Source organism: Blennius ocellaris (genome assembly GCF_963422515.1).
Source record: "Blennius ocellaris genome assembly, chromosome: 14".
NCBI lineage: Eukaryota > Metazoa > Chordata > Actinopteri > Blenniiformes > Blenniidae > Blennius > Blennius ocellaris.
In genome coordinates, this window is record NC_137663.1 from 24,089,863 (window position 1) to 24,104,118 (window position 14,256).

At 44.5% G+C, this 14,256-nt stretch overlaps 1 protein-coding gene across 1 annotated transcript in view; it reads left to right on the plus strand.

Annotated features, from left to right (window-relative positions):
- The window catches only part of spns2 (SPNS lysolipid transporter 2, sphingosine-1-phosphate), a 66,146-nt gene extending 52,789 nt beyond the window's left edge, over positions 1-13,357 (plus strand). Inside the window, exons 11-13 of the mRNA XM_080508772.1 lie at positions 1,916-2,079; positions 4,787-4,833; positions 10,611-13,357. Of these exons, the coding sequence (XP_080364898.1) occupies positions 1,916-2,079; positions 4,787-4,829 (207 nt within the window). The 3' untranslated portion in view covers positions 4,830-4,833; positions 10,611-13,357. The remainder of the gene's footprint in view (positions 1-1,915; positions 2,080-4,786; positions 4,834-10,610) is intronic.
- The last annotated feature ends 899 nt before the right edge of the window (positions 13,358-14,256 follow it).

The following is a 14,256-nucleotide window of genomic DNA, read 5'->3' on the forward strand; positions in this document are numbered from 1 at the left end:
ACCCCCACAGTGAGGACACACAAGGTGGAATATTCCTTTATGTAGTGGCCCTCCTTTTTTCAGCACAAGGCAAAAGACGCTTGTTCGATTATTTGGCGACTCTCAATTGCATTCAGGTGTGTGAGAGTGTGTGTAGTAAACCGTTCCCTCACCCTTTGAACGCCTCACACGAATAAGCCGAATGGATATGATGTTAGCAAAATGCAGCCTGTAAACAATCATGCACACACACACACACAGATAGATGCCAGAAAGGATCACACAGACGTAGCCCCAGAGGCGGCCAGTCACCGTGGTCGACTTCGTGCAACTTCTCGGGTTCATGACTCTCCTCTGAGTGGCGCACTGAATGAGCGGGGAGTTTGTCACTCCTCCGCAAGACTTCCCGCGCAGGACGCTCCAAGTGCGTCACGGCTCAGTGCCTCGGCTCCGGAGCTGAGGTTTAGCGCACGAGTGCGATGGGCTGACCGTGACGCACGCTGAGCGGCAGATATGCCGTCGCCCCTGCAGACTGGCACAAATAGTGAGCGAGCAAAGTGGAGAATGCGGAGGAAAACAGACCGGTGGTTATTGCTAAGGCAACCGCAGGAGAAAGTGAGCCGGTGAGTCAGTTTGACTTTTTGACATGTGCAGCAAACAGACCCCAAGACGAAGTATTTAACACGGGAAACCGGCAGCGACATCAGAGCTGCTTTCTGTTCCCGTCGATAGTGGTGCCCACATGCCACCGAACCACCACTGTCTGTCATGTGGGGGAAGAAAATAAAATCTGCTTCAGTTTATCTGAGATTCTCCTGAGTGTGAGCCATGATTCTCCTCCATCAGCACATAGACGGCGGCAGCTGTCACTTAGGAATCCCCTGAGGCACACATAATGGAGTACTCCTATATGAGTAGCACATTGCCACAGGCTGGGCGGCTCGCAGGGGGAACGCCAGGGACAATCTCTCAGCAATCTCCCAAGAAATGTCTGCTGGATGGATAATTAGCCATGCAGCAGTTCTCTGTGTATTTTTAGCAGAGCTTGGATTGTGCAGGCAATTTAATGTACCTGACAAAAAAAGAGCCTGTGCACCGGCCACACACACACACACACACACACACACACAGCTGCGCGACGTGTTTTGTCAACACATGTATATTTTATTTCCCTCTACAGTCCCCTCCCTTCGCTCCTCATCTTGCATGCACGCGCATCACACATGCCCACATGAGCTCATCCTGCACACGCACGGTCATCAGCTCCAACACCCCCCCCCCCCCCCCCCAGTCAGCAGTTCTCCAGCTCTCCCCGAAGAGACTCTTGTTCTGCTGACACTAACATGAAATCAATGTGCTTCAGCCGGCGTGACCTATGGTTGCACACACACACACACACACGTTCATGCGGCACATACCTCCACACAATCTGCTAAAAGCTAGCATCAGCAGCCTCCAGGTCCATCACGACTGTCAATGCAGAGATCTTTGCCAGTTTTTTTTTTTTTTATTTGTTTTAAAATCTGACCAATGAGCAACAGAAATTGGCCGCCTCACTCCCACCTTTCTCCAGCTGTTGTTTGACTCAGCATGACAGACTGACTGCGAGTGCTACTGAAGCCTTCAGCTGCACGACGAGCCGGTAGCTGCGAGATCCTGAAACAAAAACAGGACGTCTTACACCACGCTGCGTGTCTGTTTTATCTGTTGCCACGATGAAACATGCAGAGCTCACTCTGGCAAAGTGCTTGCTGTGAGTGAGCGAAGGAGCATGGCGTCATGTAACGTGTCGGAGCGTGACAGTGTATTTGAAGAAGTTTTGTCGGGCAATTAGTTAGAATAAAATCTCTCCTTTCTCCCCTCTTGTGTTTGTGATGTGGTGGTGTGTGTGTGTGTGTGTGTGTGTGTGTGTGGTGTTTGTGCTGGCCCGGTGCAGATCTCCGACGCCCTTCAGCAGAGCTACACCACGTCGGCGCTGTGGCGGTTCCTCAGCTTGGGCTATGCCCTCATGCTGTGTCCCTTCATCATCGTCCTGGGGGGCATGTTTTTCCTGGCCACCGCGCTGTTTTTCCTGGATGACAGGGACAAAGCCGAGAAACAGTAAGTGACTCGCACATTGTTTGAATAACTCGCCATCGTTTAATTCATTATTTACTCGCTCATTCTTTAAATATTTAATATTTGCTTGAGTTGTTCTCCATCAACTTTCCATGCGAGAGGTCCAAAGCACCCAAACAGAGTCGAGAGCTGCAGAAGCAGCAACAACAGTGGATTTATTTACCGTACAGACACAGAGGGGTCAGGAACTTTTTTTCCCCCATTAATATTGCGACTGTGATGCGAGAGTTTGACACAGGTCAGAGACAAGCTGCCTAAGTGGTGCCAACATTGGTCCCAACCCCGGCAGGACTCTCGAGAGCCCCCCCCCCCACCCCTCGAGCCAAAAGAAAGTCCAAGTCAGCTAAAAGAGCCCCAGAGCTGACACAAGCTCTTCTGGCCATCAATTTGTTAAAGTGTTCTTACTTGTACCAGCTACCGCCCTTCTTATTTAGGTATTCATATTTTCCTCTATCAAACACCCCCCCCCAAAAAAAACAAAAAAAAAACGTGAAGCGGTGAGCGATCATGGCCTTAAAAGGCTAAAACAAACACACTCATCTTCTCTCGGGTGGTGAGACACGACTTCTTGTTTCTCCCTGACTATTTTTTCCCCCTACGTTTTATCACGTCGGCGTGCTCCCCTGGTGCCGGCGCCCTCAGAAATGACTTCCTTCCTGTTGGAGATGAGGGACATTTTTAGACGGGATGGCAGTGTGATGTCTGACGTCTGTCTGCCGTCGCCCGCTGGAAGTTTCCCACGCCAAAAAATCTTTCCTAAAGATTTTTGCACGGTTTGACCGGGATGAGCAGTTTCTCGAACCACATGAAGCCTGAAAACTGCAAACGAAATGAAGAAATTACAAACTGGACTTTTTATAGTTTATAAGCCGAGGGTCACGCTGAAGTCCAAGCCGTTAATATTTCCTCTCTGTAATGTTAATATGGGGTTTTAAAGTGGTCTTATTCGGGGCACACATCCACAGCCGCCACAAGTCAGCCATACTGTGGTTTCTGTTGAACCGATTCCAGGGAAAAAAAAATAAAAAAAGCAGAACAATGATTGAGATTGAAGCCTGTGGTCAATGATGCAGTTCAAACTATCTCACCACATCACTGCATGGAGTGGGCAGATGGCACATGCTCAACCCAAACTATATGCAACCACAGACCCTTGACTTTCACCCGGAGCTCTGGAGGGCAAAGCTAATGTTGCAGCAGATGCAAGTTTGGAAAAGGAATGAAAACAGACGCACTGAAGTCAAGGCAAGGTCACCGAGCGTGACACCTCACGGTTTATCTCATTTCACATTCACAGCGCCGCCTCAGCAGTTTCTGGCAAGCCACATGTTCAGAAGAGACATTTTCACTGAATTGGTCAATATTTAGTAATTTCATGTGTGTGTGTGTGTGTATTTGGGTTTCCTCCCTCAGGTTAATTGATGCTCTGAATTTCATGTGTGAATGTGAGTGTGTGTGTTTGCCAGTGTCTCTTTGTGCTTGATGAAATCACAAAGAAGTCCACTCGTATCAAACCCACTCAATTATATAAAACAATATATACTAGGAGTATAAAACACATTTAGTGTAAAAAAACAACCTTAAACTATACGAGATACAAAACCAAACAATTACTGTCTAATAATCGCAACACAAAGTGAATTTTAATAAAAAGTTCTCATGCAAAATACAGTCAAATGTCCCCAAAAAAACTTCTCCTATATTTGTTGCTTGACGCATGTTTTTACAAACTCTGACAGCGTGACTTTAAACTATGAGGTATCTGGCTTTCATGGCAGCTTCACAAATATCGCAGCTCGGGTCTCAGTGTTTGTCAACACATTTGTTTAAAAATATCGATGTTTTCTTTAAATTCTTACTTGCTTGGTGTTTTGGCGGCCGGATTAGAGCCTCTTGCGGGCCGGTTCCTGCCCACAGACCTCATGTTTGACACCCCTGGTATAGGTGATGTAGATATTTCACTTTCATACAGATACTGAGACAGGAAGCAGCGCTCGGATCTCCAGGTGCGTGTGTGTGCGCACAGCAAACATAGCACAGCTCACAGAGTCTCCATAGAGCCGTGCATATTTGTACTAAAGATCGCTATGAATAAAAGTTAAACTGCAGCAGCTCTTATGTAACAAGCGGCTCCACGGGGAGCCTGAAGACGACGACACGGTACAACTGGGGTCGTTCCACGACTGTGATATTTATAGATTCCATTCACGCTATGAAGCCCCCAATTTATAAATTCCCCCTGACTTTACAGAGAGCCGTGCGTCTTTTCTCCACGTCTCCGAGTGAGTCCTCAGAACCTCAGTGCTATTTATAAAAACGCACAGAGCTGACAAGTAACTCAGTGGAGCGCGCCCGTCTATTTCCAGCCCTAAAGAGTGCTTTATTATTTCAAGGTTGTTAGCTTTTTTAGGCTGCAGGGTTGCCATTAATAGCCTGGGCTCGGTGTGTGTGTGTGTCTTCCCCCCCGGTCCACATTTACACTTTAGTGATGTGCGAGAGCAGAGCTGTCTCATCTGCCATGCTGGCGAGCTTTGACAGCAGAGATCCGAGCGAGGGTGGAGGCCCGGCGCAGAGAAGAAGGGCCTTCGCGTGATTACAAGACAGACAAAGGACTTGTGAGGAGTGAAATTAGAAGAAGAAAATGTGTGGTTTTTTTTTTAAAGCGCTCCTCCTCCTCTTCTCTCTCCAGGTTGAGCCAGCTGTCACGGCCGCCCTCCTCGGTGAAGGTATGACCAGGTAAGCTGACTTCTTTATTCTCTTTCTCTCGACACACTTTCACCCTTCAGGGGGCTTTTCGCTACTCCAGCTGCACTGCAAGCAGTTTTAAGTGGCTGAGAACAAAAGAGTCGGTCCTGCAACATTAACATTTATAGACCTCTCCTCTCATTACCTTGCAAGCGTCATTACGTGTGCCTTTCATGAGAGGCGTCTGAAAACAAAGTTTCCAAAGACCCAAAAGACAGTGCGACCTGAAGCCACCCAGAGTGTTGCGACGGTGGTGATAAAACTCGATAAACTCCAATGATTAATCTCTGATCCATTTCTCCTCACGCCATCCTCGGGGAGTGTCTCCACATTCCTGGAGTTGTGGGTATATGAGACCAACTATCTGGAGTCTTATCAAGACCCAAGCTGCCTTTTCCTACTTCCTGCCTTTATCAGACTCACACACGCTGCTAAACCTCTTTAATTATTAACTCAGAAAAAAAAATAACACAATAATTGGCAGCTCACCAGCCGACTCCACACGGAGGGACAATGGGGAGCTGCAAGCGAAGAATAACAAGAGCAAACTTTGACTCGCTGATTAGACAGACAAGGAATCGGTTCAGACTTCTTTTTTTTTTTTTTTTCTGTAAAGGTTATCGTGTTTAGACAGAAGGTCAGAGCTTTAATCTTTTGTTGATGACCTTATCTGGGTTATATTGTTTAGAAAATCTTTGTCAAATTACTGTACAGGCACTTGAAATACATTCCTGTATTACAGGATTGTCAAACATGAGGCCTGTGGGCCAAAACCAGCCTGCAAGAGGCTCCAATCTGGCCACTAAATAATTAAGCTAAATGTAAACATTAAAAAAAAACAAACTGATTTTTTCATTAAACTTTTCTTTTGAAAAAAAAAACCCAGACTATACAAGTTACACACAATTTTGTGGTTGTGTCACGAGTTTTTAACATTGAACTTGAATAAAATACAATAAAAGAAAATTTTTAATCAATCAAAATAAAGATAAAGTGAAATTGATTATTACAGATCCACTATACTCACCATCATCAAGCTCATTTCCTCACACGTATTCGAATGTACAAATCTGCCATAAAAATAAAACTGTTATAATAACCACAAATAAATACATAAGAGCCATAATAACAACAGCTTTTTCCACCTCTATATGCACACATCTCTATACACGAGTCCATGATTGCAGTCCACCCATGGGAATAGCAAGATATCTTCACACAGAACACATCAACTCCCTCATGAAGCCGCCGACAAATCTGAATTTCACTTGATAAAATCGCTGCAGCTTGTGAAAACCGGCGCGGGCAGGATCTGTGACAGGATGAATGAGTTCAGCTGGGGTAGAACTGTGATCGTTGGCCAAAGTTGCACGTCCTCGTAGTATTTGAGAGCAACAGTCGAGTGGTCGGAAAATTTGTGTGAAGGTGCAAACTTGCACAGGCGAGAGAGGATGAGCTCACGGTTTCTCTGACCGCTCTTCAAAAATATATCCGCTTTTTACAACTTGGGAGTTTTATGCTCATCTTTTCTGCGTATTACTAATCTTGGAATAATGGCTATAAAAGAGGTCAAAGTCAGCTTTAAGTGAGCACTCAGGATGACACTGCAAGGTGTGAAGAGTAGACGGCGATTGGCAGGAAAGTAATTGCTTTATGTGATTTATTTTTTTTTGCTTGCACTGTTTTAATATGAGTAATGAATTTAGTAAAAGCTGAACAATAGGCCACCGATGCAGCAGTGTAAGGAAGCTGTTCTCTTGGCAATAGCATTAGAATTTGTCAAGGATTGAATTTGTGAAAATATACATGCTGAAGGTTCCCACCATATAGAGGTGTCATCAGGAATGCCTTGTGATTTTGCACAGTTTTCATTGAAATATTCAACTTTCCCAGTATATTTGTACTTTACCACTGTGAAATTAAAAGCATATGGAGTTTTGGGTTTTTTTTTGTATTCAAGGGTTATTATGCTACTACTTTAACTGGTTCATCCCACTTGAATGAAAACTGAGATACATGTGGTTTCTGGAGGAAATTGAGTTTGACTGCTTCAGACAAAACAAAGAGATTCCAGGAAATACTCGGTCTCAAAAGTGGCGTTAATGATAATTATGTTTCTCTGTAATCACAGTAACTAAGCACAGATCTTGTGACCGGGATGCTGTTAATAGTTTATTTTATTGATTTAAAGTTTATATCTTCAATGTGAAAACTTCCATGAAACCACCTTGAATGAGACATCAGTTAAAATAGTGATTCTCATCCATTTTCTATTAAGACAGAATTAAGAGGGCATGATTTTGCTGTTGGTGAAGGTATAATACACCCCGTTTAACCATTTAAAAAAGGAGGAATGGGAACATTGACAGATAACCTTGATGGATTACACATAACAAACAAGCCGATTTGCATAGAGCATTGATGGATAGGCGACAATTGTTCCCCCGAGGTTCTGGGAAACCGATTGAAAGAGTGTCGCGGCATCCTCGTGAAAATAGCTCCCTTTGCACTGAAGTGCTGCGGCGTCATTACCGCCGGATTAGCATGCACCGCTAATGACAGGTGACATGAAAGGCGGCCACACATCTCATGTTTCGGTGGCAGTTTGCGCTCGTGGCCCGAGGGTTCCATCAGCTCTCTGTCACACACAGCAGCCAAAGTGTTTTGTCCTCCGCTGTCGAAGACGGCTAATTATAGAGAACAGTGATCACATCGACACGGGGTCAGAGTTGAGACCAGTGTGCTGATGATCATTTCAGGTTTGCGGAGGAACCGGCCGAGGCGATTGATTTTGAACAAATTGTGTTTTTTGGGGGGATAATCCAGTCGGTGAGGGGCACGACTTCCCGCCCCGGGTCTGACTCACAGAACAACAATGCATGAGGCCGAATAAGAAGGTTAAAAAAATATAAAAGAAAGCAAACCGTTTGGTACCATTCATGTGGTTTCTGTGATAATTAACCACCCCCCCCCCCCAAATTTTTTTTAATGCATTTTCAAATTGTAATACACATAAGTAAGTACACATTATAGTCATTAAGATTTCAATCCAGCTCATGTTCATATTTGATGGGTTTTCATCACTTGTTTCTAAAACATTACTTCAGATTATTTCACCATCTTGTCATTGAAACCTATTTAATACCAATCAGTACCAACACCAATTGTGGAACAGTTATAATAAATTATCCTATTTAATTGTGCTTTAAAAGAACCATGTACTTTGTGTCCATCAGTTGTATGCTTAATTACATTAACCAAAAATATCTACAAGCGTTTGGCATTATGATAGGACATGTATGACCTGCATGGACAATTTTGAATGTATATATGAGGCAGAAAATATCATTAGGTTGTGAAGTTTCCCAAAAAGTGTTTACATTCACGTGTTACGTCATCCTAATATACACGATTGACCATGTTCACACACTATTTGGGAACTACTGTAAAACTTGTTAGCTGAACTTTCTCGTAGAAAAAAAAACGTGACGTGAAGTGAAGGAGTGCACTTCAGGAAGGGAAAAGACACTTCCGCTCTACAAATGAGGATGAAGAGAGGCAGTAATCGCTTAAGCTGTTATACATCGCAAGCCATTAATCTCCGGCGAAGCAAATCCCAGCCGGTGATCAGATACACTGAGATCCAATTAACTTCCTCTGCAGGAGGAGCCGGCCTCCGCTGGCCAGGTTCACCCTCCGCCCCGCCACACGATAACTGGAGGACATCCCCGAGCTGTCAAAAGACCAGCGTGGGATCTGACAGCGGAGCGTCACGCCTCATTCAGTCGGTAGCCACAGTCCCGTGTTACTCTGGGAAGGAAATTCACATCGCCCGGCGAAACTTGGCTTTTAGTCACCGCTGCCCAAAAGTGCGACTGTCGAGTGTTTGCACAGCTGCAGCCACACACTCTCCACTCTTATCAGTCAGCAGTGTGGAGTGAAAATGTGCAGACGACGCTCGTGCTCAGGCATGATTTGAATCCACACTGACATAAACTCACACGACGAGTTGGGTTTGATCACTTTTCCCGTCTTCCAGTCCTCCTCGTGGCCCGTCGAGTCTCCAGCCACAGTATCAGTGTTGAGCAAAGGTTTGGCTCCTAAACAGTTCCCACAGTTCACACCGACTCTGACAATGGAGGAATCCTGCATCCTCACGTCCAAAACACATTGTTCACATTGTTTTCGAAAACCCACTAATCCTGTGTGTACGTGTGTGGTATATATATTTTTTTGTACTGCCGGCCCGGGTGTGCTCGGAGCATCACTCCGCGGCGCCTCTCTGCACTAATCCTATTGTAGCAGCGGCAGTAGCTTGTGTACCGAAGCGTCCGGGGAAACGTAATGACGGAGCACAACAAACAGCGGGACGCGACGCCATCCACTCCAGAGAGGGAGAGATCACAAGCGTGGCACCGTGAACGCTTAATGTAATCTCTAACCGAGGTATAGCGTTCCCCTCTGGCGCCACGTTTGCCGCCGCACATGAGCTCCGTCTCGTTGGAGTCGAGTCATCAAATCACGCCGTCTCTTTGGCGTTCTTCCGTGTTTTATTTTCGATGAGACGCGGTGGGTTTTGAGGAAGCCATAAAAGAAATTAACAGAGAAGCTCATCGGTTCAAGCCGTGTCGTTCTGTACGGTATTAGCATGTTCTCCTTGTGCGTGCGTGGGTTTTCTCCCACAATCTAAAAGCATGAGGTCAATAAGCAAGCCTACGTTGGGTGTTGGATAATTTAATTGGATGAATTACATATAAAATGAAAAGAAAAATTTAAGGTGAATATAAACACGATATTGATATATATTGATAAAAACATGCATTTCTGGCATTAATTGTGTGGTTTCGTGTGTCACTTATACTCTGCGCCACGACAAAGAACAACTTTTAGGTTATTATTATTATTATTATGGCTCTACTTTACTGGCCTGGTTCACTCAAGATGAGATTAGGCTGTATGTGGCCCCCAAACTAAAATGTGTGTGACACCCCTGATCTACAGCATAAAGCTGCAATAGAGCAGTGCCGTTTGGGGTCCTTGAAGGGGGGGCCCCCAAAGATTGGCAAGAGGAAATCTACTTTGTAGAATCTTAATTAAGAAACAGTCTCTTTCCTTTATTTCTGTATTAATGACTGGGGGTATGTCAGCTTCAGTTTAATGTCTTGGTAAATTAGAGATCAGAACGGGGGTCTTCCAGGGAGAAAAAGAAAAAGATTGTGAGGAACCCCTGTTTCTTGATAAGTGATGGACTAATAGAGAAGATACTGCATCGTTACCTCCAATTAAAGTAATATAAAAGGTCTTGGTTGCACATTTTTTCACTTTAATTCATGCTGGAAAAACGGTGACAAAATCGAAATTGAAGCTTAATATATTTCATCCCCAAACCCTCCATTAATCTGTGTGTATACTGTATTCTTAATGAGGTATTTGACACAGACTGAAGCCTGAAATGACAATTTGGCATCAACATCTGATACAAAGCTCCATCTGGAGACGCGGCGGCTGTGTTTAGCCGTGGCTTATAGGTTGCCGTCGTGCAGATTGGGGAAGGATCTGCATTAAACAAACTGTAATGTGGCGGTATGCTGTGTGCAGGAAGGTATTTAGGTCACGGGCTGGTCCTGGTGTGCAGGCGTTATCAGGAAGGTCCTAGCAGATGGCCTCAGAGCTTTCGACCTCAACATTAATTACACGCGATGGTCCTGCGGTGAGACCACACACTTGAACACAATCTAACACCCCCCCCCCCCATCTCTCTCTCTCAGGTGTCAAATCATCGAGGAGCACAACCAAATGAAATGAGGATGGTGATGAAAAGCAAAGGCAGCGTCTTCAAACCACGTCCTCCTTCCATCCGTCACCGCTGCGATCATCTTCCCTCCCCCCCCCCCCCCCCCTCCCCACGCTGCTCTTGCTTTTTTTAACGCCCTCTCAGAGGTCACTCGGAACTGGAACGACGGGGCGTCTTGCCCCCTCCCTGAACCCGCCTCTAAATCACAGAGCCGGCGAGACGGTGCTCCAAATAGCTACTTGTCCTCCTCACCTCCGTCCGCGAGGATCCACTCAACCTTCCAGGGGGGAACCTGGACCCCCCCCTGTCCTGTTGCCATACTACTGATTGCTGACCATGAACCTGCCCTGCCTGTCTGTCTGTCTGTCTGCCTGCCTGTCTGTCCACGGGCACGTCTCTGTCTCCGTCTGTCTCTTATCGGCTGTCGATCTGCACCAAGTGCCATAGCATCATTACATTCCTTTAGATTTTGCACTGACCACTAACGACCCTCATGACTTCATCGCCGGCTATGTTTACATGCACCCCAACGTGAGCCGAGTTATTTCTTGCTGGAAACTGAAAGTTGCAAGACCGCTCCGTTGCTGCAATGCAGGTTTTTTTTCCCATCGATTCTGTATGTAAAATATCACGTTATGTGCAGCAGGTGATGCAACGACAGCCAAGCGTGCTGCGGTAACTTTTCCTCGCAAGGCTTTATGCGTTTGGTCAGACGATCTCTCGGCGCAGTATTTCCAGCGTAAACCGAACACAAACACGGTGTTTACACGATGAATGCAGTATTCTCGCAGTGCATGTAAACATAGTGGTCAACCAAGAGCCAAAAAAAAAAGTGTTACTGTTTAAAGGTCAGTGAATCAGCCTTAAGATTTGGAGCTTTCGCACGCACACAGATGTTTCCTTTGACTCCCCCCCCCCCCCCCCCGACACGTGTGTGTTTATATCTTTAGCTTTCAGCACTTAAAATCAGTGGAGACAGTGCCAGAGAAGATGACAAAGATTTCTGCACATTATTTTTTGTTTGTTTTCTTCTTCTTCTTCTATTTTTTTTTTTTTTTTGTCTGTGTGTATGTTGGATTTGAAACTGGAGGTTGTTGCCTATGATTGTTTCAGAAGGACGACGACGCGATCCGGGCAATTTAAAGCGGACACTGGATTTTATATATATAGTTTTTAATTTATTGTATACATGCTTTTTGTTTTTTGTTTTTTCAAAAGTTAATGATACACTACTCTTGACTTCAAAAGAGTAACAACTGTGTGTTGTTGTTTTGTTTTTTTAATTTGCTGTGAGAAGCAATATGAGAGAATTCAGAGGAAACCTTTTGCTTTCCTCCACACTGCCTTATCAGTGAGCTCGGCTTCCCGTTAAAAGGGCCGGCCCGTTGATGGTTGGTTTTGAATTTCTGGACACAATACCCACACAGAGACAGGACTCACTTTTAATGATGGATTCCAGTCCGGTACCTCACTGGTTACAATACCGCGCATTGTTAAACGAGACCTTTCCTCTGGCCCTCGCTATTGTAGATATCCCATTCCAGGAGTTAGAAGAAAGGAGCTTTGAAAGGAGCTGGAGATGCAGTCATCAGTTTATTAGTGAGGGGAGATCGCAATCCGGGACAGGAAGAGGAAATCCTTCAGCCTCGGGTTAGACTGATGGCGAGCTCCTATCGTCGATAAGCGAGGAATCCGCCTCTGATGCCAGTGCGGGAGCTGTAACACGATTCCCGTCACACGTGCACCGGAAAATGAGATTTTTACACATAAGTAGTCATTAAACAAGGATTTGAACTTATCTCTCTATGCATTAATTACAGCATCGTATTGTAATTATGTAAATTTAATCCAAGCTCCCACACAAGCAGGAAGAACTCCGTGGGGAAAGCTACTGTATAGCTTCAAGTTTATACAGAGAGTTTCAGAAGGGTTTTTTTTTGTAAGAGAGCAACCTGGTGAATCCAATTCCGCTCAAACCTTGAAGCCACTAATGGATTCAAAAGGTTTAAAGAAGAACGTATGAGCATAAAAGGGAAAAAAAATAAAAGCACTTTGCAGACCTCCGAGAAAAACCCAGGAGGAGGAGGAGGAGGAGGAGGATGGAGTGACCTCAGCAGAGGAATAAAAGGAGACGTCGAGGTGGTTCTTGTAGCATTGATGTGCGAGCGTGACTCACTGGCGCTGTGTGGGCTGTGTCCTTGTTGCCAGATCATTAGCTTTAGCTTCTCTCCAACTGCGTGGAGCTCTCTGAATGTGATTCTGTCCATCCTGACGTGTTTACACACCTTCATCTACTTAATGAAACTAAGCTTCTTACCTTCCTTTTACAGAATTTTTTTTATGTTACCAAATGACTTTTTGTAATAACTACAGTAGAGAGATAAATATATATATATAGCTATATCACGCAGCAACTTTAATATATTGTAAATGATGGCTTGGATGCAATGTATTTATTTGTTTGTTTCCATAATGAAGAATAATCAACAAAGGGAAGTTTTAAAGGTTTCAGTATACTACACTTTGTTGTCGTCGTCGGGTTTTAAAATGTTGAGTTGTTCATCCTTTTGTATCACAATGAAACAACACAATACCTTTTTACATCACTATAATCCATCCTCTTTACTGTGACCATGAAATTGGACAACACACACACACACACACACACACACACACACACACACACACACACACACACACACACACACACACACACACACACACACACACACACACACACACACACACACAAATGTGATTGATTGAAGACAACCCATTGTTAGGATGCGTTCCGTGGCTCTCATATGCATTTTTTTTTCTCTCTTTTTTTTGTCTGTTTGAAAAAAACAACAACTGATCAAACCATTTTGCACACATAATGTTCAGGGATTTATTTGAACCACAGCCTAGCATCAACTTCACAGAGCCTCTGCCACGGAGGTCTGTCTCTTCATGCTCACAGTAAGTGCTGACGCGTCGTCGTCGTCATCCGTCATTAGAAGGGACGTTGGCTCTGGTCAGATGGGTCATGAATTGAGTTTTCACTTTGCCAAATTGAGTTGATTTAGCACCAATCCTTTAGCGTGTTGTATTGAGTAATTCTGTGTTAATACTCACTGAAGTGATGTATTGAGAACGTGCTATTTCTTGTCATACAAGAATCTTGTATAAAGAAACCTATTTCTGATGTTGAGCAGAAAACAGAGGTTATTTTTATTTTTTAGAAGTAAGTCAATACAAGAGAAGTGTCTGAGAAATCAAAGGATATTATTCTAGAACTGAACTGTGATGCTCCCAGTGGGGGGAGTTGATTGAAAATGTACATGTCTGTAAATCAAATAAACCTATTTAATCACTTCATACCGCTGTGACGTCTGTGTTCCTCTTCATTGTGTCCGATCTGCATCAATCAACATTAGCGTTAAGAGACTGAAACCCTTTGTTTCACTTCAGGAAGAACCACTTTATTGATCCCTTTGGGGAAATTGATTTTCCTGCATTTGAAACAACCAAAACAGACAAACACACGTTCTTCAGCCTCTTCAATCAGGAAATTGACCCGCGAAAGCCTCCAATCCCACCCAGGAAACGACCAAACAAATGGTTCAAAATGTATTATA